The sequence below is a fragment of the Ischnura elegans genome, chromosome 4 (genome assembly GCF_921293095.1).
Source record: "Ischnura elegans chromosome 4, ioIscEleg1.1, whole genome shotgun sequence".
In the NCBI taxonomy this organism is placed as follows: Eukaryota; Metazoa; Arthropoda; class Insecta; order Odonata; family Coenagrionidae; genus Ischnura; species Ischnura elegans.
The window spans coordinates 54,004,550-54,030,095 of record NC_060249.1 but is presented as its reverse complement, the minus strand read 5'-3'; the positions used below and the strand labels follow the sequence as shown (position 1 = coordinate 54,030,095).

At 37.1% G+C, this 25,546-nt stretch overlaps 1 protein-coding gene across 1 annotated transcript in view; it reads right to left on the bottom strand.

Moving 5' to 3' along the window:
• Positions 1–3,715: 3,715 nt before the first annotated feature.
• The window catches only part of LOC124157497 (ATP-binding cassette sub-family G member 1-like), an 83,487-nt gene continuing 61,656 nt past the window's right edge, over positions 3,716–25,546 (bottom strand). The window contains exons 2-12 of the mRNA XM_046532235.1: positions 18,688–18,805; positions 17,316–17,505; positions 16,012–16,157; positions 13,153–13,394; positions 12,110–12,259; positions 11,883–12,025; positions 11,069–11,237; positions 9,691–9,791; positions 9,028–9,183; positions 7,898–8,158; positions 3,716–4,761 (exon numbers count right to left, since the gene is read on the bottom strand). Of these exons, the coding sequence (XP_046388191.1) occupies positions 4,531–4,761; positions 7,898–8,158; positions 9,028–9,183; positions 9,691–9,791; positions 11,069–11,237; positions 11,883–12,025; positions 12,110–12,259; positions 13,153–13,394; positions 16,012–16,157; positions 17,316–17,505; positions 18,688–18,805 (1,907 nt within the window). The 3' untranslated portion in view covers positions 3,716–4,530. The remainder of the gene's footprint in view (positions 4,762–7,897; positions 8,159–9,027; positions 9,184–9,690; positions 9,792–11,068; positions 11,238–11,882; positions 12,026–12,109; positions 12,260–13,152; positions 13,395–16,011; positions 16,158–17,315; positions 17,506–18,687; positions 18,806–25,546) is intronic.

Sequence of the window (25,546 nt, the reverse complement as noted above, 5' to 3'; positions counted from 1 at the left end):
CTCGGCATAAAGACAGTTGATAATTGAAATAATTCTGTACCTCTTCCTGCATGATATATATTCTGAGGTTAGTGAGGACATTTATTTAGCATAATGATGCTAAATTGTGTTGAGGTTATTAAAATAAAAAAGGATGTCTTCAATCGACTTTCCTTTGAATTATTTAGCTATCCAAAAGTCCATACTGAATCACCTGACCAGCATCAGCCACTCATTCTAACTCCATACATTATATTTTCTCCAGAAAAACCAGTTATGGGAGGGAAATCTTATTTCAGCAGCAAGCAGTCCATTCTAAAAGGGACCAGAAACCTATAGAAAAAATCTATTTGCAGATTTTTGCGAAATTTCTGGGAGGAAAAATCATTCACCCTGACCAGGATTTGAACCCAGATGCCTCGATTTGTGGCCAAGTTTTTTAACTTCTCAATGCCGTCATGCTTACCCAGTATGCACCCTTTAAATTTTGTATGTCGCCGTCATGCATACCCAGTACACTTCCCGAACTTCTGTATCTAATATTTTTTCTCCAACAGAAATGGTATTTTAAATAAAACTAATTACTCTGCTTTTTGAAGAAATGTTTTTTTCTTTTCAATAAAATATTCATAGCGATTTTATGCCTTCAGGTTTTAATTTAATGTTTCGTTGATATTCCGTTTTAAAACAGCGATTTGACGAATTTGGTATTAAAAATCAACGTCTTTCTTCAAATGTGCTATCTTGAAGACTGCTGCCCATTCTGCTTAAGAGACGTCAAGAAGGGTCAGCTACTTCAGCTTGAGATACGATATCTTCCTTAGAAGCTCATAGCCTTCTCTCTGTCTTCTCCATGTGTGTCATCACTTCGAGCCATAAGTGTGTTTGATCTGCCTTGTTAGTCCTAAGCGAAAAGACTATGTGCTTTGCTCTGCATTTTTTTCTTCTTTTGAGGACAGTAATCAATAAGATAACATTCCTTCTAAACAGTCAGCGTATACCAGGACCCAGTGATGGATCTTATGGATGGATGGATGGAGGGGGCCATAGCCCCCCCTTGGACATCCAATTTACACTAGAGAGAATGGCAATTTTTGTTATGACCCACAATACTTGTGGGTGTTTACCCCAAACTTAGCCCCCCCTTTTTTCTATCCTGGATCCGCTACTGCCAGGACCCCTTAAAGATATTTTCTTGTCTCTTGTTGGAGCTTCGAAACCATGTGCTTCAGCCGCGCTTCCTGTCGGCAGATTACTGGACCTAATAGCCTCAAAAGCTCTGCAACCATAACTACTCGACTCGACATTAGTAAAGCTACTCGAAACACTCGAGTCGAGTACCAACTACTCAACTCAAATTTTCCAGTACTTGCACATCCCTAGTCAGTGTAAAAAAAATGCATGGAATGTTAGAGATGTCGCAGCTTGTTCTAAACTAAATTTAAATCTGTAAAAACTGAAAATTTATTCATTAGTTTAGAGAACGAGATATGTAAAACAATAAATATTTATTGAAATTTCCTGAAAAAAAATAATGGAGTACTCTACTCAAAGAGTATTCTACATAGCACATTCTATTATTTTTACAAAAAATTTCAAGGATACTGATAATGTCATGAAAGTTATAAACTATTGAATGATAGTATGCCAAAAAGGTGAAGTCATCTAAATCTCATCCGGCTACTGGGATGGGATTTAATTAAATGCCCGCTGCGCTTAAGGGGTTAATATTATTTTTGCAATAATTTGCTTAAGCCTTCGGTGGATTTCTCTGTAATAAATTTGTGTCTACATTCCCTTTTTAAAAATTTTTCGTTATATGTTTCGAGTTCATTCATTCAGAATCAATAAATATAATAATATAAAATCTATGATTTTACAATCATTGACGTAATTGGTGCCCATATCAATTTATGTTTAAAATTTATATTAATGGCTTTCCTTTTTCGAGGTTCCGATTCAGCGATTAAGTACACAAAGAAAACGGCTTTTTATGGTGCGAATTTATTTATGTCTCGGACGAGGCGAGAGTCGGACAAGACCGAGACGAGACTGGGGTTCATGAGACGTGACTCGAGACGATACGCGAGTGTGGAAAATGAGAATAAGACGAGAGTGGCGCAAGTCTCGTCTCGTTGCAACACTACTGGTCCACAGCACGGCGCCGTTCTTTCAACTTAACATCAGTTTCTATGGATGTCTTCAAACGAGTCGAATTGCGCTGTTGACGGCACGGCACCCATTTCAATCTGGCCCGGCGATGGGCCGCCTATGGCTTGAAATACACAAAAAACTACATTGTGACCGCTTGCAGACGGAATGACTTTTTTCCTGCCGCCGTTCACGTGCAATTCAGGCGGCTTTCTGATGAGAAATCTCTTTGCAACACCATGTGACCTGCCATGAACAGCAGCCAACACAAAATCATTTCGTCTGAAAGTGGTCTCACGGTTGAATCAGTTGAATCATGTACATATGTAGTAATTCTTCGAAAAACGAGCAAAATGCGTTCCGATAGCTTGTTTGTAAGTTGATAAACCTATGCAAGGCATTGAAAAGTGTGGTTATCCTGCAAAATGCGACACTGCATTACTATTTTGCCTTAGATCACGGCCGTTTAGTTTACCCATGGTGTCACTTTACCGGCGTGTTGAGCATTTTATTGTTGAGATTATAAGTACTGTGACAGTGAAGCATGCGAATAAGTTGTCAATTTAAGTTACTAATATCAGATTCCCTTGAGAAAGTGATCAGCATTGGTCGGGAAACGTTGGGACCACCCAAAAATTGATGTGGCAACATAGCCCAGAAGTTTTTATTTAACATGACAAGTACCTATGAAAGTTTTAATGAAGAATTTAAGCTACATGGTAGAATACAGAATATATTTTGAACTGACTCACAAGTTACAACAGATTAAGGGATGATGTCATCAGAAGTTGGGGGAGTTTCTAACTGTGTTCTAAGCATATAAGCACTGAAATGTTAAATTTTTTAAAATCAAAACCTGGAGATGATATAATGTGACGTAATGGTCAATCATGGATTCCTTAACAACAAGTTATTCAAACTTTTTTGCTTGGCAAATAAAATTATGGAGACAATCTTAAGCTTTTTTTACAGAGCTTTCCTGCTAATTTACATCTTTAGTGAAATTATTTTAATTAATTTCTTGTGGTTGTTCATTTAAATTTGCCAATAATTCAGATAAAAAGAGTTTATCCTTGGAACTGAGTATCGAGAACTGAGAGCCAATGGGGGGAGAACTGGACCAGTACCGAGAACCGAAAAAATTTTATAACCAACTCATCCTTACTGGGGAGATGTCTCTCTTAACTTTTGAAGGTACACATACAGGAGTTTTCAGTACCCCAGTGGCAAACACACACATAAAAGGAAAAAAAGCTGGAATCAATATTATTAAACCCTATAATCTTAAGAGAGTACATAAAAAAATATGAGCAAAAATTGCTAAAGAAAATATTTGAATTTCCTATAGAGCTACTTATGTAAATGAAGCTGACACATGGATAGTCTTGTACGTATTTCCATATTTGCAATATTGGAAGATAAGTAAGTTATACAAGCCAGCATATGCATAATGATTGAAAGGTACAGTTCAACAAATTTGGTTAGAGCTAGCAAGAACTTTTATCGACCTCTTCATTGTTACTTACTTGGAAATTAGGAGGGACAGTGAGATAGGATCCACATCGTGCAAGGAGAGATCTTTAAATCTGAATCATGATTTAATATTCAGCCATTGCTGCATGCATTGGGAACATAGTTGCATGAAAGTACATATCACTTAATAAGGCCACACAAGTGCAATACCAAGTAGAGACAGTCCCATATGGATCACCATCTTCATAATAGGTCGCTAATCACAGTCATTAGGCTTTTCAGGTACCTTGTGGTTTAAGCTCTATAAAACTTCACAAAAGGATTTTAAAGAAATATATTGAGGCAGGATTCTGTCCCTTCACCATTGGTTTGTCCCTTTGAGAGCATTCCAACGAAGCTAATAAACTACAAGTATATACGCTCTCATCTTGTCATTCACGTAAATAATGCCTGAGCACAAGCCTCAACATATATCTTGAAAACATTTATTTTGAGTCCAAAAAAAGCCACATTTGATTATTCATCCAGTGGCAGAGGATACTCACTTAGGTATACATAGCTATTCAGTGAGAGTGAACTCACGTCAAGTTTTCCAAAATAATTTATAAAATTTGTTAGTACATTGCAATGTTCGGGAAATAAAACACAGGTACCTACTGACTCCTATGGTGGATGCCATACAAGTTGGGTACAATGATTGTTAATGGTGGGAGCGAATAAAATTCTAATAAATACATGAGATTTCATCTACTGTTAAGTAAAATCTCATACCAAAATATCACAAGATCATTGGCATTATGTCTTACAGATCTTCGGAAAAACAATAATCCTTCTGAAGGATTGTTTTATCAGATTCTTCATGCCCAATGAAGATTTAATTAGTTTAAAAAACACACCATGGAGCTTATCACAGAGAGAGGTTACAGTTCAAGGTCCTCCAAGACCTAATCTCATTCCTCTTGTACCACTGTGTGATGAGAGATTGAAGCGAGTCTTCACAAATCGGCCAACTAAGTTGAGAGTGGTGAGTGGTGAACGTGCTCCAGAGAATGCTCTGCCAGCACCACAGAGGCGCCATCTGAGCAGGGCATAAGAGGCAGCACGAAAGAGTATGAATGTTGCCACAAGAGAAGCCAAGGCAACCCAAAAGTTGACCCCCTGAAAGATCAAAGGACAGAGTTAGTAGATATATTTATTTACTTAGTATTTTTCCTAATACTTAAGGAAAGTAGCTCCAATTTTCACCCTTTCCTGCCGGACGTAGGGTGGAGAGGACGGGCATTTTCATACGTAGAAGATCTGGCGTCGGGTATAGGTGTTACGGATGTTTCAACGCAAATGATCGGGTGTCGGCTCTGGCTGACGCAAAGGAAGGGAAGTGACCACTGAGGGAGCAATAGGGTGGTTTCCTATTATTTTTTTATTGCCTAAATTGAAAGATTATTACTCCTGGAGTACGTATTTCACGCTTTTAGATTTTTAAATGACGATATCTATTTTTCGGGATTAAATGAAAAGTGAAAATTTGCAAGCACGCGAAAACGCGAAGTATGAATGTCGGGAAATCTCCGTTTGATGTCGTTCTGGTTCCCGCTGCCGCAAGTGAGGTAACCTTGGGGCGAGGCTCTGAGCGCTGATACGACGCAGGATGCTAGCAGGTAGCTGAGTACCCTGCTAGCAGGTAGCGCTTGGCTTAAATAAGGATTATTAACACCTTATCAAACGAAGAAAACTTTCCGACCTTAGGCAATTTTAATAAGTGATTATTAAGAGATGTTTCCCTGAACTCTGTGCTGAATGAATTCTTCATTTTGCTCTGTCAGTAAGCGATTTTAAAACGAATATTTAGTGTTAAAAATAACGGACTTAAAGCCTTATTACCTTGTATTTACTAACTTTGTTGTTATTAACGCCAGAAACCCGTTCAAAATTCAATAATGCTTAAAAAGTGTTAGTAATTCTTTTATAAGAGTAAATTATTTAAAATCTAATACAATGTTTGGTTGAAAAAACGTTGATAATGCAATAAGTTGACCGTGGATTCGTCCTATGATGGGTTAGAGGGTGTAATCCAGTGGCCAAGGTCAGGGAAGGGTTGAACTGGGTCCCGAATCTGAGGGGCGAAAATACCTGGGCAACTCACCCCCAAAAAAGAGCTTCACACAGAGAGGTTTAAAATATTCTCATGCTACTCATAGCACAGAAAACGTTTTCCTATTATAGCCACCAGCAGGAAAGGGGATGATTTGCAGGCATTAAAACCAGTGGCAGATACTTATGGGGGGCCAAGGGTAGCCTCCCCCCCCCTGCTGGGCCACCCCTATTGCCTAATATTGCAGAACCACAATTGTAACTTTTTTATATTGTAAGATGATATTGTCTTGTATATGTGTTTATTCAGTTTAAATCAAACTTTCTTTAACTTTGTATGTGACTTGATTATTTACTATCTGTTATTGCGATAAAAGTAAAGGTGGCGCAAGATAATTTTTGCCCCCTCCCTCTCCCCCCTTGAGTTTTTTCTGTGTCCACTACTGTTCTAAACTGCAGAACAATTGCAAAAAATAACAGTGCATGAATGCATTTATGATCAATCAATAAATGATCTCGTAAAGCATAGTCATTCTTGCAACACAACAATACCTGCAAATTTTAGCATAGGATTCAGTAAATGGAAAAAAGAAGGTTTTCTGCTACTAACGATCTCATTCTGGAACTCGAATATCCAAATTAAAATACATTTTTTGGAAATAGCAATAACTCCAAAGCGTGAATATCATCAAATGTCAAATCAACATCCAACTTCCATAGGTAGAATAATCATTAAATCTGCTCCTCATTCTTTTAAGAAGCATGTGGACTTCATGACCAGAATGAGCCAGAGCTAAAATAATAACGAAGTTCTTGACAGTCATAAAATACTGAGTAAATATATACATATATAGAGACTAGCAGATGATAAACTTAGTATGGTATGTAATTATTGTCCTTCAAATTAATGTGAAGAAGTTATCAACCTCCATCGGTACTACCTTTAGAAACATGTAGTACATAAATAACAAGAAAAGTGAAATTTCTTAAAGACCAATGCACATTTTAACCCTTTCGATGCTGTTCAATCTCGGAAAACCTTCTCTTCATATGCGGCGAAAAGGTTAAAATGCGTTTTGTGGGCCCATTGAGCAGGTACTTCAATAATGGGCATGGTACACCCTCCAAAGGGTCGCTAATCTGGGACCCTATCCTAGATGAGCTCACTCACACAGGACCGTCTCATAGACCCTACCAGCGGGGGGCCTCCCTCTAGAAAAGTGACCGCTCTGACTGCAATTTGAAAATCAATCAATCAATCTGATCATCAAAAAATGATTGTTTTCATTGTACTCCTGCCAATCAAGCAATCAAGTACGTCTTTGAACCGTGTTTCTGCAGTGAAAAATAACGATTTTGTTAACGTTGCTAATAAAGTGGCTGCGGACCACTGGAAAATGGCCATTTCAGAAAAGTTAACAAAATCGTTATTTTTCACTACAGAAAGACGTACTTGATTGCTTGATTGGCAGCAGTGCTATGAAAACAATCATTTTTTGATGATCGGATTGATTTTCAAATTGCAGTCAGAGCGGTCATTTTTCAGGAGGGAGGCCCCCTGCTGGCAGGGTCGATGAGATGGTCCTGCGTGGGTGAGCTTGTCGAGGAAAGGGTCCTGGATTAGGGACCCTTCAAAGTGCTTTTGCAAAAGTGCATGGCAGGGAGGAAGAAAAAGTACTTTCACAGCAGGAATATTTCTCGGGTTTCCCACCGGGTGTCGTATCGGGTTGTAGTTCCCAACGTTTCCATGACTAAGTCCGTCATCGTCATCAGGGGTTAATGTTGAGCCAAGTTTTTTCTCCGGTATTTATACACATGAGGGCCGTTCAAGTGGGCCCTGATTGGTCCTTTCAGGGCCAATCAGGGTCCTTTCATATACGCCGGGATAAACTCTATCCTTGCATACGCCGGGAAAAACTCAGATTCTACTTTCACAGCAGTCTGCCGTGCGAACGTACTAGATACGCTCACAGCAGTGAAAGGGTTAATGAGAGAGTAAGCTCAATCCAATTGAAACCACAGTGAGCCACAAGATAAGTGGAACAGTACACAAAATGGACAGGTACAAAATTTTTTGTCATATAAATAAAATTACAAGTGTTTTTCATGCAAAATTGTACCATGTTATTCAGCAGAATATTTTTGCCTGTGAAAGATTATTGTCAATCAATGTTAACATTTGACCTAATTCATTTTCCCGTACCTCCATTCCAACTGTACGCATAATTGAATTTGCCTCCCGGAGGTGGCAATAGTCAGCTGGTGGACGGCACGGCAGTAAAGGTCTCGGAGGGTCACCTGCATAAACTGATGCTATTATTCCTTCTAAGCCGTAACGTAGGTAGCTTAAACGCATTAGAAGGCGGATGAGTAGGGGAACATGGGAAGTTCCTGTGGTACCACAGCCGTATGCCGCCAAGAGCATCAAAGGAACACTCAGTGTTGGCCCAACAAACATTCCATTCTAACCAAAAGAAAAAGAAAACAGAAATTTCAATTTTGATTTTAGGTGAATGTCAAAAGGAGAGATAACCATACATACATCTGAATACAACCCTCCTTCAGGTTTTCATCTCCACTTCAAAACAAAAGCAGACACTCATGGAGGGACATTATACCTAAGCCACCCATAAAACATCATGCATAAGGAATGCTCTGGATTGCATTAATCAGCCCAATTCTACAAGAAGTATGTTTGGAGGTTCTTTAGTTCTTTGAATAAATATTCGATGACTCTCAGCCAATATTTCAGAATTTTGTATTTCCCCAGACTTCCACACAGCATCTCACTATGGAATCTGGTGAGTCTATTTATCATATGTGAAATGACCAATGGTATAAAACATATGCAAAAAGATTTGATTGGGCCTAAAAAATAATAATTCATTACCCTGATGATGTATACATACATAGAATTTCAAAAATGTTGCCTAAGAATCAAATATGTATTTTTTCCACACAGAAGGGCTCACATGATACTTACAATTAAATAATGTAAGGAATTTAACCTTGAGTAATTTATTTAGTTCTTATTAATAAGTGCATAGATGAATGCATTTAATATTGAGATGGTTGAATGAAACATTTTAAACAAGTACTATTATTATTACTATTCCTATTCTGTATTTTCACCTACATGGATGAATATCCCTACATTTTTCATGTTAGATTGTGAATGAGTTAATTTCTTTCAATTCATTTACATCCATGACATACGTGAAAGGCATGCAAAGGGTTTAATGTCATACCAAATATTAGAGAAAGAAACTAACTCTTTAGAAGTTTACTCTCAATAATTTCAGGGTACTGCTATGCATTCATGTGCATACTCACCACAATGTTAAGAACTGATGCTATGATTAGTCCCAAACTCTCTGACACAATCGACACCATGAGGCAAATGAGGACAAACTGCGTACACCGGACAAATTCTAATGGCTGACCAGAAAGAAGGTAGACTATTGATATGTAAAGAAGGCCAAGGAACAGCTAAAACAAAAAAATAAACAAAGGGCTACTTTTCAATCTTAATATCATAAATGCTCTGAGGCAAAAAACAACTTAGACTTAATTATGACAATACAGATTTCTGGATAAAAATATACACATGTATAGACTAAGAAAATTAAATACACAATACAAATTAAAATATTTGAAAGGCTTTCAAATACAAAATGACAATGCAAGCTTCCTAAGGAATAGACCATATTAAAATCTAATAAAAATATTAAATTTGGGCTGCCCCCCCCCAGAAGCAAAGGTAAATGTAGTTCAAATCAAAAGTTTTGAACAAACTTTATTTAACTCCAAGAAAAGTGATATTAGTTTAAAACAATTTTAATAAAAAAAAACTTTTCTACGTTGCAACTTGAATGTGCCTTATGATATTCATTAATAAATAATTTCAATGACATTCATATTTGTTCCAGGAAGATAAATAATAGATGCGGAAAAATAGGTACAGAGTCTCAAAATTATTTATAATTAAACTATTACCTGAGTAGGTAACCTTGCTATAGTAAATGCACAAAAATATGCATTCAGACCATACCAACGGTTAAAATGCTCCCTTTTTAGCAGCTGTACTTCTTTTGGAACTACAGAGAAACAAAAATGGAATTAAAAATAAATCATGTGAGAGGTCAGGCAAAGCAGACATGGTCAAAATGGAATCTCTTACAATTAGTGAAAAAATCTGTATCTATGTGACTTCAACTTTGAGGAGATAGGATAAACAGAGGAGCTTTATTCAAATGAATTTCGAGGAATTGAAAAACGTATAATCTAATGAGACAGATAATCCATTCAAGATTTGAAAAGGAGGAGAGAGAGCTCTTGAAGAGCATGACTAGTGAAATGATAGGCAGATAATCCAAAAAATGGTTAATGGAGCAGCATAACATGGGCTCCATTGAACATGAATATATGCATTAAAATTTAGCACTTCAGATGCATGCAGGCCAGGATCTATGGTGGGGTAAGGGAGCAAATTTCTGGAGGCAGTAAAATTTGAAAAGGGAACTTCAAATTTTTGCATAGTTGCTATTGAGTCACAATGCAAACAAATTATTTGTATTAGTCACACATAAATGTATTGAAGTGTATTAATATAAGTATTTTTCTGTGTAAGTGTAATTTATGAATTAATATAAGTGTTGTTCATAAATAAAACTTCTCAATTGCGAATATACAGTATGTAATTTCAACTGTGGCATCTCGAAAAATAGCTTACAGAGGAATGCGATGGTGGTTGGCGTAACATGGTGGTACTCCTTCATGATGCACAAAGGTTAAGAAAAAGACTTCGCTGTTCCACAAAATAAAATATATTTGCGACCGGTTTCGATACAGCGTATCATCATCTGGCAATTACAAGTATCAGTACATAGAATTTATACCCTTGAAGGCGTTAGAGGGGTGGCGGAGTAGAGGTGGAGAAAGGGGGGAGGTCACCAACCCTCGGCTACCCTGTGCAGTGACCCATCAGCGACGTACTTCCCAAACCTACCTTCCCTTCCCTTACCCCCTCCCCCATTCCCCCCCTTTCTCCACCTCCACTCCACTGCCCCTCTAACGCCTTCAAGGGTATAAATTCTATGTACTGATACTTGTCATTGCCAGATGATGATACGCTGTATCGAAACCGGTTGCAAATATACTTTATTTTGTGGAACAGCGAAGTCTTTTTCTTAACCTTTGTGCATCAGCTTACAGAGGTATTATATTTTATTGGTGGATGAATTAGAGGGGGGGAATCAGCGGAAAAAGAGGTGGCAAGCTGATATTTGCCCCCTTGACAAAAATCCGTGTTTCGGTACTGGAGATATATACAGTGAGATTGAAAGATAACTAGCCTAAACCATCAAAAACTTACACTCCAAGAGAATTGGCATCAAAGGAATGTAGAGAAAAAAAATAATACAAGTGTAGCAGAAGCCAAAATTCACTATGGTCTTGGCTCCATCATTGCCAACATCGTAAAATAGTCCTCCGATCAGCAAACCAAGGGCAACGTGCATTGTGAACCTCAGCAGCAGATAGTTCTGTAAATGAAAGAATAGCTTTTTATAAAATCGTTGAAACTTCCCTCAGTTTTGATCAAAAAAATTTTTTTTCTGATTGAAATTACTGAAAATAAATGTTAGAATTTACTTAGACTCAATGTATCTATTTGAATACATATATAACATCATGCTCGTTGATTGTCAGAAGAAATGAAGTATGCTATCATTTAACAGTGAATGTCTGAAGCGCATATAATTGAGATTGGCATCAATGTTTAGAATGGACATTACTCATTAAGTACAAAACATTATTAACTGATCTGATCACATCTTGAGTCTATGAAAACTCAGGATACAAATTTATACTTAGTAGAATTGGCTACTTCCCAATCAAGTAGACCAGTATTTCATTCAAGGCATTGCTTGAATCCAACTCATCGTTACAGAATTGCTCCTATGATAAATGAAGTGAATTAAGATTGCGGTAATCCATAATAACACAGTCTGTTGAGCCAACGTTGTTTTTTGGTAGGCACCATTGGGCCTACCAAAAACAATGTTGGGCCAACAGACTGTGTTACTACGGATGGGACCCACCATTTCTTAGGAAGAAAAAACCAATAATTCCCTAAAGCTTCACTCTGTTAAAGTCTTCATTTTGCTTGGCTGAAATTTCTCACTTACAGAATCCCTGAAAGACTGCAGCAGCATTCGATATAGGAGAATACGAAACTGGGTCCAGCCTGATGTGGCAAACTGATAGTCATTCTGCTTTCCTCTCCTTATTCTCACATCATTTGCTTGCTTTGATCTGGATTCTTCCGTACCTACAATACATAATTAGTGGCAGTTACTTCTACTGCAGAGCCAAAAAAATTAAAAGATGATTTCAAAATGAATATTTATCTAACCAGGAACATTAGCATCAGCATTCTTAGATTCAGGAGCAGTGATTTTGTTAGTAGTATTCTCTTCTGTCCAGCATCTATTTCGACCATTGTCCACAGCTATTACCATACGTTCAGTCAGGTCCCCATACTCTCCACTCGAGACCTCTATCACTGAAATAAGCACATTGTATACAAAAAACTTCAAATTAAAACCTGTCCGTGAAATTAATGGCAATGGTATGGCATATCAGTTGAATTACAAAAGTTAAAAAAAGAGGTTGATAGGTAAGAGATATTATGAAGATTGACTCTAGAGAAGAGAGACATTGGCAAGACTAGGGACTGCATGTTTTAATAAATGCTCTACATTAAATCATAATTGGTTTTTTCGATGTTCCAGAATGGAATACAATTTCTTGAAAAACTCCCAGTTATCACATACATACTTGAATTCAAATCTGGAGCTACAGAATGGAAAACTTTACTTAGTATCACACAAACTTCATTTATGCATCATTAATTAAACATAAACAGAATACAAAAGGTTTTATTTCTACCACGCCTTTTTAAGTAGGGTTCATAAAATTTATGAAAACAAAAACTTTCCATTGAGTAATTTACCACACCATAATAGTAATAGCATAAAAGAACCTGCAAGGAAGATTTTTCCATGATGTGCACAGCGTATAGAATAGAGGCCAAGATGTTAAAACTATGTGAGTAATCAAGAAGAAATACATTTTAACAAATGTTGCAATTTTTTTGCTCCCTTTCTACTAAATTACTTAACTCAAAAGTGATATGTGGCATAGTTTTGATAGCATCAGAGCATTAAATTTTTTAGGGAATTTTGCCAGTTCAATAGTTTAGGAATTGATATTTTGAAATAACCATAGAACTGAGAATCATCATTAGTTCCTTAATGAAAACAGCAAACCTAGCCATAGCAGTTTCAGCTCCTTATATCTACACCTCACCGAAACATCTGCATTTGAATAATTTCATCATTAGGATAGCACAGGCTGTTTTGCTTTCACCACATGAAAGTTATCTCAGATAATTACCAAAGTCAGCTGGATTATAAGTTGTTGGACAGGCAAGCGACAAAGTCCTTAGTAAAAAAGGAACAATTTGATGGGGTGGTCCTGTGTAAGCACACTGCCCATCTGCAACTAGGTACACATGGTCGAAAGTGGCAAAGAGTCGTGCACTTGGTGTATGAAGTGAGCATATGATGGTGCGTCCACCTTTGGCAAGCTGCTGAAGTAGTAAGATGCACTGTGCTGATGATAAATCATCCAGACCTCTAAAATTGTGGAATAAATGGTTTTCATTGAGAAATGTGCTCAATCTGCAATACATGACGCTTATAAATAAATAACAATATGTTATATAATGCCATATGAGGTATGAATTTTTTTCACATCTAGACCACATACATAGTCTGTACATAAATCATGAATATAAAATATAAAAATCTGATAAAAAAATAATAAAATAATCACTTATAAGAGCTTATCATACATGTACATGGGTACTGCAATTCTAATGTGGAATATGTAGCACACATACACCTAAAGAGAAGTTACTCATAAAAAATTGAAGACTGGTAGTAAGAGGGAAATAAAATAGATATCCCTCAGGAATAAAACAGCTTACGCATGAGATAACTTTGATGGCTTGTTTTCACATTGGTTTACCTTGAATCTAACTGATCACATCAGCTGAGATATGGCTCATCTTCTCTGTAAATAGCTAAAAATATGTGCCGTGTAGCCTATGTATAGGGGCATCGAGGTGAAACAAGCAGCTTCCAAATATTTGCGAGGCATAACTTCATCCTTATACCTTGCAATTGTAGGCAAATATTGTGAAAATTGAGTTGATCTCTTGATAGGGGGTTTCTGACTCCCCAGACCACTCTAGCGTAGGTCTGCAGCCTTTTCTGCTCATTTGTATGATGCGAAATCATATCTCCCAATGTTATTGAGATGACGAAATAATGAAATTGCCGGATTTGGTCAAAATTAAAAGTTCTCTGATCGGTCTGAAAATTGGTTTCTCAATGTAATATATAGTCTAGATTTGAAAAGTTACATTATTGAAAAATCAATTTTTTTGATCACCAAATACCCTCAATAAGTAGAGGCATAGAGGCAGTTTAGATACACTGTCATAGTTAGAAAGTAGATAATTTAGGGTTTCGTCAATTTTTCTTAACTAAGCTAATACAAGTTGAGTTTATAGTCAACAGAGGTAAAACAGATCATTCAAAGGTTAATAAATATTAGCTGTTTCCTAATTTAAGTGATAGCCGTAATGAAATATTACACACTACCAGTGGAGAATCCAGGATAGGGTCAAAGGGGGGAGATTGGAGGACCTAGGGAATTATCTCCTAGCAGTAAAGAGGGCCCAAGAAAAAAATGCCATTTTATCTAGGGTAAATTGTTTTCCCAAGGGAGGGGCAATGGCTCCCTCAGCCCCTCTTTCGATCCACCACTGCATGTGACCAAAGATAGTGAATTTTCAAAAACTTTTTCCAAGGTGTTGATCTTAAAGATTCCAATCATTTGAAAACTATATACATAATTCATTCGTGTACCGGTTGGGATGCAGCAAAGATACCAGTGGCTACCTGGTGGCCAAGAGTGTTGTCTATTTCCTGTTCATTTCTAAAATAATAATTATCAGACAAAAATTACAAAAGAAAAAATGATGTACATAATTCTAAAATCTTCTTTGCTGATAATGATTCCCTATTCTCATGGAAATATCTTGAAAGTTTAGTATTCATGGGAAAATTTAGTTTCAAAATTATTTTTGCAAGGCATTGTTTTGCAGGATGTATTGTAATGACCTCCAACTTTAAGCATGATTGGGCTTATTAAGGGTTCAGAGGTGTGATTATTGAATTAATCCTTAGAAGTGATGCCAAGAAACAGGCAACATTGTTATCACAGCCAATAACAAAATTTAGAAATGTGTTCTGTAAAAGGAAGGATTTTGGTTACAGTGTATATTAGTTCATCACTTTCCTTGGCACCTTGGAGGTGATAATACATCTGAGGTCTGATATGGTGGGGGATTTGGGGGAAGTCACAGGCATGACCCCGGGGTCATGACCCACCCCAAATTTTATTAACAATTTTTTTGTTTCATTAGGTAAAAGATTTTTGTATCCTTGTAAAGGAGCAAAGTGAGTGTATAAAGTATACAAATGCATTGCTAAAAGTCCGAAATGTGAGAGAACTTTGAATTGTATATATCATACAGTGTAGCTCTTTAAAAAATTTTGCACTGGAGAATGCCCCTCTCTTCTGGGTATTTCATACCTTCATAATCTGCAGGGAGGAGGTCGCAATCGCACCATTGAGAATTGGGCACTGCGCTCTGACCCACTCGTACCTCTTCACCGAAGAGAGAATTCCACCCCCTATGTGATGTTTGCGACTCTCCCATTACTGTGAGACATCTCCTGACTGAATGTGAGAAATACCGCTCTGTGCGCCATCGGCTGAACATCGGAGGAGACCTAGGGCACATCCTAGGAGACGACCCTGATAGTGTCAGCCGAGTGATAAAGTTTTTAATAGAGACCGGGCTAATTAACAGTGTTTAAATTCCAACCTTTTTATAATTTGACAACCCCTTTTATTTCAAATTTTTTATGAATGTTTAAATGTTTTTTTTTTAATGCATCTTTTAAAATTTTTGTTTTTATAGATTGTCTGTGGTGCAAATGACCTTAGTTGTCGAGGCACCCTAAACACAAATACTACTACTACTACTACCTTCATAATCCTGAATCCACCTATGGTGTGATATGCATATACAAGTGGCTTTCCACCACTGGTTCTATAAAAACTCTTTTAACTAATGTTAGAGGCAATTAAATGGTAAGCAAAGCAATAGTTACTCACGTAGTTGGCTCATCCAAAAAGATCACAGGAGGATTATCCACCAGCTCAAGCGCTATTGAAAGCCTTTTCCTCTCACCACCAGACAAGTTTTGAGTTCGTGTATCACTACACCTCTGCAGCCGCAGACAGGCTATAATTTCCTCTACCTGGAAAGTAAAAATGCTGTTATAGTAACTCTTTAGTGAACCTGATTTAATGCCATGCTATTTGAGATGCACTCAGTGCCTCAGGCACTGTCGTTCTTCCCATTGCAAATTACAACTGAGTGAATTTTGGGGGATAAAACCCCCCCCCAGAGCTCAGAGAAATTTTAAGTTAATTCCATTTTACTTAATTGGATTGATTTTATAAATAGAATAGAGTAAGGATTAATAAAATATCCCTCAGAAAGCCGTAAAACTCACCATTTTAACCATTTTCCTTAAAATTCGGCAATTTATTAATCTCGCACCTACCGCTTATCCTGGTGGGTATTCCATACCCCCACACACCCCGGTATTAGTTGCACCTAAACCCCCCCCAGCCTTAATTCCTAGCTGCGCCCCTGCATTAGTATCACCGTATTTACTCGTGTAAGGCGCCCCCACGTGTATCCCGTGCACCCCCATTTTTGGCCCGGCTCGTGAGGAAAAAAAACTTCCTAATGCTTTTTGGGTGCGGTCTTTTATAGGAACTCGTGATTTGTTTTTCGATTTGATATTGATAAATTTACATTGCCATGGATGATTAGGCTAAATGATGTCAGAAATGTAATTCCTGCGAAGGTTTCCTAGTTTCAATGCCTAACTCTGCAGAAATAAACAATAAGAAGTTGAGGGTAAATGGTACACGGCTTATATTACAATTTGGAAGATTCATGTAACCCGTGCACACCCATTTTTTTCACCAGCATAATTTCCGGAAAAAAGGTGCGCAGCTTCTACGGGTAAATACGGTATCACAAATACATTATCCTGGGTGATTTCCGAGTTAATTATGCATTTAATAGTCCGCGTATATGTATTTTGAAGAAGAATTGGATATTTAATTTCTATTGTGTTGTATTTTAAGGTTTACCATTCTAAGAAAATTTTTAAAATTCAACATATTCACTCAAGGCACATTAGCTCTTAGCTTGGAATTAAATCCATTTATTTCCCTCTAAAATTCTAAAATTCAATTTCTGCGTTTTTTAACTGAAATTTCAAAATTCAATTTCTTTTTTATCATGCAGAGTAACATAATTAATTACTCAAAGAGCAAAAGTAATTTTTATCTCAAGTTTGTGTTAAGTTAAAGTATTCATAATGAGACCAGCTACTCACTGTTCTATCTTTCTCCAAGTTTGACAGAAGATTGCCCAACTTCAGATCTGCAGCAGTTCTCAAGGCCTCCCTTACTGTTACATGAGACTGCAGCTTATCTTCTTGCATAATATATCGGGAAAGCTTCCGGAACTTGCTCAGGTCTCGTGGGGAGCCATTTGTGGTCACACATCCTGTTGCCCCTCCACACCTGAAATTTATGAGTAATGTGCAACAAAATTCATTGATACAAAACAAGAATGATTATGATAAATGCAGTGAGTGATGACCTGATTCTCTGGAATAGACTAATCAACTATTTTGGAATACAGTTAAATAGGGTGAATAGAAACTAAACTTTATCTGCATACATATAGAAAATACATTTGGGAATTCATACCAATTTATAATGAGGCTTGAATTAGCATTAAGAAACATTATATATCTTAAATATCTTACTTGATAAAATGAGTGTGATTACTCCTGGTACTGAGAACCAAGGCCGTAGCTAGAAAATATTTTTGGGGGGGGAGGGGGGAGGGGGGTTTATGGAATAGTAGACAAACATAAAATTATTTTTATAAGATAAATAAAATAGCGTATACGGTTAAATATACATATTTATTATAAACCCTTAAAGGAAAATATAAAAATATTATTATAAAATTGAATTTAGCCTTCTAGCTTTTTTTGCAGCGACCAAATGAAATAACTCCTCGGTGTCGATGTCAATTCTGCGGTCCCTCAGGAGGCTCATAAGTCACTCACCTCTCTACTAATTCAAAGCACTATTATTTCACACACTGCACTACAACTACACTCACTGCACCTACAAATTCGCTTAGATAATTATTGACTTTAGTCGCATTGGACTACTAGATGTCCCTGCGCCGCTATATAATATCGTCGTGTGAGCACCAAGCGAGCATAAAGTATACGGCCTTGCTGAAAACAGGTATTTTTTAAAGATATTATGGATTCAAAGTCGTAACGTGGTAAAAATGTTTTGGTGGCACCTATCAATCTTAACTAATCCAATTGTGGCACTTCAGAAACAATTTGACTCATAATACCAAGACTGAAGTGAGCAAGGGAGAAAGATTGAAACTTAAAATGTTAGGAGCTACAGTCTTAAGGGCACCCCATCAAATGATCAAACTCTACAAATTGTTTCTGGTTTCAGACAATTGGGACTTTCATCATGCCATTTATTTCAAGCTCTGCAAAGTTAGCAAATACAACCATTCCATTCTTTGTTAGATCAAGGCTCGCATTAGATAGTTTAAAGTACTAAGTAAAGGATAGTTTAGGCCAAAAACTACAATGTGATAATGGAACTATCTAATGAATTCTGCAAAGTTTTTCATAAATTCACAATAAATTATCAACATACTTGTAACCAGCCAGCACATTGAGTAGAGTTGATTTCCCAGATCCTGAGGGTCCAATGATAGCCGTTAGTTGTCCTGAACGGAAAGCTCCGCTAATATTTCGGAGGATGAGCTTGTAACCTGGAAGGAACCGATAGAAAAATGTCAGACATTCAATTTTCTTCATTGAGGCTGATATACGTGCAACATGGATAACAGAAATTCAATTTATAGACAGAAAATGGGCATCCAAGGATAAAATAGTAGTTATTTGTGTCTTACGACGAAAAAGAATTATAGAAAAATCGAAATTGCCTCTTTTATACTAATACATGCAAGAAGAAGAGTCTCACTCCCAAAAAGTATTTTCATAATAGTAATAATAATAGACATGAAGAATTTTAGCCACAATCTTGTGAATAAAAGATATGCTCTTATTTTTTCCTTTGGTTGGTTTATCAGCATCATTAATCAGCATCAGAAGGCCACCCATCAGAAACCCACCATTTTGAAGCATTTATCTTATTTTTTCTTGGAGGAGGGACCCTGCACCTCCTGCTTACCCTGGCGGGTATGCAATACCCCCAGGCTCCCCAGAATTAGTTGAGCCTGAAACCCCCCATATATCACACACTTATCATCACATTCTTATCTAGTGCAGAGTAAAAATGCTAAACCAAAATTGAAGATACCTCCTGATACTTCCATTATCAGGAACGCTCTCTGCCAGATAGCCAAAAATTGTAGAGAAAAGGATACATATCGAATATAATGGGTTATCTCCCATCAGTGGCGCAGCGAGAGGGGGGTTTTTCTCCCCAAAGCTCAGAGAAATTTTCGAGTTTAATCTATTTTACTTAATTGCATTTATATTACTTGTAGAATACTGTAAGGATTAATAAAATATCCCTCAGAAGGCCGTAAAACCCACTATTTTGAACCATTTGTCTTAAATTTTTTCGGAGGAGGGCCCCTGCACCTCCCGCTTTCCCTGGCGGGTATGCAATACCCCCTGGCTCCCCAGAATTAGTTGAGCCTGAAACCCCCCCTAGCTTTAATTCCTAGCTGCGCCCCTGTCTCCCATGACGATCTCAACGCTCGGGAAAGAATTTCCGACGCGCCATTTTACGAATGATACCGCCAACCTTGAACGTCGAATGGACCCAACACGGCTTTCTAATGAACCCCCGAGACTATTGCTGAGCTCAAGTTATTAATAATGCGCGAATCAAGATATTCCTCGTTCATTCTTCCGCGATGCGACAACGCTAAGAAACCGAGATACTCTTCTACAAAGATTTTTAAAAATTGCTGCATCCGAAATTCATCCCCCTAAACGTTTTCGTTTGGGGGTTTGCATAACACACTGGATAAATTTCACGATCACAGCAGGAGCGATCAATGGAATCCGCTCAAATGAATGGAGAGTGAGTTAGCGATTGGAGGACAGAATGGTAAATGTCATAAGCACATTACGTGAGATAATTAGATGGGATACGCATTGTGATCCGGAAAGAAATATTATTGGGGAAGAAATAAGAAAATTGTAAAGGGGTCCTCCGCTCGGATCCGTAATCGAAATTTAAGTAAAGAAGTCGATAGGCGGAACGAAAACGTAAGTTAAGACGAAATAATCTTCTTCATTCGGCTTTTATCTCGAAAGTTAAAAAAACGCGAAAATCGTTGCTCAATTTCCATGAGATGGTGACGTAGCTCGAGAAGGAGGTGACGCGTCGAATAAAAACGGAAAAATAGGGGTTTATTTTTTAAACACTGTAACAATCGACGTTGACATGGTGAATATCTGTTGGCAAGTAATAATATCAAATCAGATAATTATAAAATTGATGGCAATCAAGGCAGAGTGGGAATGATGGATTAAAGAATCAAGGCGGGAATCATGACATACGAAATGAGTTCCTCGAGCTCTTTTGTGGCCAACTCACAATATTCTCACTCAAGTAAGAATGCTTGCAAGCGTGCTTCTCGTCGTTTCGAAACGCGATTTGAAATACCTTTTTGATACCACAAAAGGAATCTCCACACAAAACTAACCTTGAGTGGTTTGCGAGTCCTCATTCACAACCTTTTGTTTCGTATTTTGTGAAGTCACGAAAGACCGACCGGTTCATGGCGTTCGTTTACTTTTAGTCGCAATATTCCCACATCTTCCGATTCATGAAAGCCCTCTCTCTATCCATTCACTCGTTACATAGATATTACATCCTGTAGGAATACCAATGATGAAATAAGCAAGAGAACGCAGCCATAAGAGTAGCTATTACAACTGAAAACAAGACCTCATAGTTAGTGAATGAATGCAATCCTGGGATGGAGAAAGCACCGCAAAAAATATTAAAGTAAATAATGCTGATATTACGGTGAAAATCGAGCAATGGGAACATCATATTAAGTGTTGAAAGCAATTGAAATTTGTTTAAATGTATCGTTATTCATTAATTAATAAGACAGAAGAAATGGAAGAGCAGAGACAGCAAAGAAATAAAAAGGAGAGCCGAGAAAGAAAGTTAACGCAGAAAATCTGAGAAGTAGAGATAAGAAAAACTTACCAAGCCAGAGTTTGCGACATAAAGAGGATGCAAATGGAAAATGATGAGAAACTATTGTGAGGAAAACAAAGGAGGGAATACACCGAGAAATTTTGATGAATTAAGTTCTGGGAGATTGCGGACGAAACGGCAAATCTAGCATGGGTCAGGCTCGGTCTAAACATCAGTAAGAATGATCACTGAAGACGATGATTCATTCATATCAAGAAAAACACCTCTGAAGCTCTTGTTCGACTAGTCTTATGGGCAGGTATAATTAGCGCAGTTAACGAATTCAAAGCAAGCATAGTATGCCTTAAACAAGAGGGGATACGAAAGACGGCGCGGCATTGATAAGGGCCAACGCGGAAGAGCATATGTTGGGGCTTAAAGAAAATTTCTTCCTGGGGCCATAGCGCAGGAGTATTCAAACTTTCAAAATTATTTGACTTCGCACTCATCAACCAACGATTCAGGACACTATAAACGTCTTAAGCGTGATTGAAAACTCACAGAATATCAAACGAGGAAAAATCATTAACTCCCATTATTCAAAAATTCAAAACAGAGCGGAGAATGCATAATTAAACGTGATAAAAAATCGGAGGAATGTTATCCACAATTACTTCATTTTCAAGAAATGATTTTTGTACCCCAATAATCCATGGTAAAAATCAAAAAAATATGTCACATGCTACGACCGGGAAGGAAATAATTTCCTTTCAAAATAAATTATGGTCGAAAATGACTAGGACTGTTTAGTGTGAATAAACCTTCATGAATAATAATTTTCAAATTTTGCAATAGATAATAATAAAAATAAATTTCGCTTCCGAGGAAATGTATAAGTTCATCTGAAGCATGCAATGTATCCACTTCGCATTTTACGCAAGAATAATAAGATTCAATGTAAAACGCTTTTGAAACCAAGCCGTATATTTTTCATTCTTCAACGATGCCAAGCGAAACCGTTAAGAATGGTCTATGAAAGGCACTAGATTATGTAATATAAACCAGTGGCGGATACAGATGGGGGCGCGCCCCCTCCCCCTTGCGGGGCCACCCGTTTTGCCAAACGTTGCAGAACCACAATTGTAACTTTTTCATATCATGAGTTGGTATTGTCTTGTATATGAGTATAATCACTTTAATTAAAAATTGCAGAAGCTCTGCTTGTGACTTGATTATTTTTTATTACGATAAAAGAAAAGGTAACTCGAGATATCTTTTGCGCCCCCCTTGAGTTTTCTCTGTATCCGCTACTGCTATAAACTGAAATTAAATGTGCAGCGGCAAATATGAGTCCAACGTAGGCAACACTTCGTTTATCGGTGGTCTCTTTTAGAGAAGATATGAGGTGCATTCACTGAGACTCAAGTTAAATTATCTGAAGACCGTAGTTCAGGTACGATCGCAGTTTCGAGGAGCATAAATGCAACGTGTGCCCACAAATCAGAATGAAGGTTTAAACAATCTGTAAGCTATCAATCATGATGGTAGGATGTATACTACGTTACCAATTGATAAATAAAGGAAGAAAAAAAATAATATTTCCAATTTAACTAAACTACAAGTTTAAAGTTCAGTTTTTCCAAATTTCATGACAGTATCCCCAGCTATATGAGAAAGCAAAGGCTCTCACAGCTTTACGCAGCGTCAACAGACTTGCTTTAACTCAGGTAGAAGGCTTGAATAATAAAATCATGTAGGTACCATAGTGGTAATCACTTCTCTGTCGTATTGTTGCGGGTGCATAGGCGTACTTATATTGGGTGGATCTTGTTTAGGCATGGATGGATCTTGTTGAATGGATCTTGGGTGGATCTTGTTGAAAAATGCTTCTCGAGGCCTTTAACATTTAATTTACACAAACATACCAGTTTTTGCGATCAATTAATTTTTTTATTCATATTTTCCACATATCAAAAGGAAAGACATGATTTACACGCCAAGCGAGCCCTTACTCCTTCTGAAAGTTCAAATAGCAGTGGAACTTATTATTAGTAGATGGCGATATTTTTGGAACCATGTAATAGGTGACAGGGTAGAAAAAATTTTGTATGATCCACGAATATTTATTATTGACCGACTTAAGTTTCCGCAACTTATTTCATTTTCAAGGAAATTACATCAACTGTCGAAACCTCGCTCGGTTAATAGTTAAATTCTGTGGATCATACATACATTTTTCTGTAAAATAGCAGGAACATTTAGAGAAAATCAGTTAATTGCTCTTTAGAAGTGAAGGTAGATGCTTCTTCATACGTAAAAAGGAATTTGGAGGGTATAGTGTTGAGAGTGACCCATTATACTGACTCTTTCCTTCCTCGTTCCATTTTTTGCAAAATCATTTCCGCCGTGCCGAATAAAGAAATTATCCTGGTTAACACGTGATTAATAAAATATGTCGCAATTAAGACCTAGAGACCGATAAAACGCTACTATAGAAGCCAAATCCATAAAAAATATATCCATTACATTGACGTCAATTTCGTTGTAATTCGATTCCGCCGAAGGCGTGGCACTGGGAATTACGAAGTATGAAGCCGAATCGTGCAATGACAGTGCATAACTACTGATGATTAACTAATGCCCTTCAGATTCGTTGCGGTGAGAAACCATCTCCACATTCAGCCAATATCCACGTGCAAGCGTAATTTAATAGTAGGGATAAAGCCATAAAAAAATAATTACGAAAGATAAGCTATGGACAGGTGAAGAAAGAGCAAATCAAACCACAAAGAACATCGTTCAACCTCGATATTTCGAAAGAACAGAGGTAAAGAAGAAGAAGAAAACGGAATCGTAGGAATCTTTCGGGGAAGCATCCCTGTATTTTCCTCAAAATTTAGTTTTTTTTTAGCGCAGTTAACTAATCCTTGATGTAGCATGTAGATGTACCCCATGCGTAACTAGTAAGGAACAGCGCAAAGCAGATAGATCATGAGTTGTTTAAATAAACTTCGAAACATAGAATACAATTGTTAAGCTTTTACAAAATTTGTCATAAAGTGTGGGTAAAAAGGAGGAGAGGTTTCCAAATTCACAATACACCACGTAATCTCCATAAGTGAAAATTAATTAATTCAAAAGTTCACTAAGAATGAAATTGAGGCTATTTTATGCAATTTTCTGAAATGAAGGGGTCATTCCTTTCACTCTTTTCATATGGGTTGTAAAGCAAATCTAGTAAAATTACAGAGCGCTGGAGCTATAGCATTGCTTAATCCGTCCTATTAGTATATCGGAGCCCTCTTTTATGGCATGAATTTTTTAAACCTTTAATTATTAGCGAAAAATCGGAACTGGCAATATTTCCGCGTAACTTGGTGATAATTATATCCAGAACTACCTTTTGATAACCGTAGGGGACAGCATTAGCCCGCTGGTTCCATTCTGTTAAGCATTTAAATATTTGCACACACGAAAAACCAGTGTTGTTGGATTGAAATCGCTAGATGAGTGAGTTCACCTGTTATATCGGCATGGCGACCAGTTACTTTATTTATGACCTCAAAATATCTCTACTTATGGAGGCAGTGACCAGTGCGTTAACCAAGAGTTGGTACGATATTATATGCAATTCTTGCTGTGTTTGTACTTAGTACGTCCGAGTACCAAAGACGAACGCACAGTGGGCTGAAATCGAAAAAAGCTGGCCAAAAATCATATCTCCCATAGTTTTACAATAAGCTCGATGAAATTTTTCCTACTAATCTTGTTTAGGCTACATAACATGAATATTATGACATTTTTTTGAAAAATCGATCCGGGTAGTTTTTTTAAACAAATTTGAGGTGACGGAAAAAAAACAAAAATCGACTATTTGGACCGCTTTAGTGGAGAGGGAATATTTAATTGAAATTAATAGTTAGAAATAAAAAAAATAAGTAGTTTAACATTAAATTTAATAATTTCAATAAAAATTTCATATTAAATACATAAAATTATTTTTTTAAACATTATTAATGATTTAGTCAATTAACTGTACGTCAACATTTTGTCTGAGAGAACACACATAAGAAATCACCTAGCAAAAAATTTATACCATAAACCACAATGCCACATAACATTATTTACGCACCATAATAAATAAACATAAATATATAAAACATAAGAAAAGATAAAGGATAAATTAACCAGCCCACTACCAGTTTTCATCGGATTCCCAGCTGTCACTGTCCTCATCAGAAGTTGGCTCCACCAATACAAGTAAGTTTCGTATATCCTTTGAAACATTTCTTTTAGAATTTATACATACATAACTATTGGATATTAGAGGATCCGAATTAAGGAGGTGCCTTCGGAAAAGATCTCCCATTTCAGCTAAGCG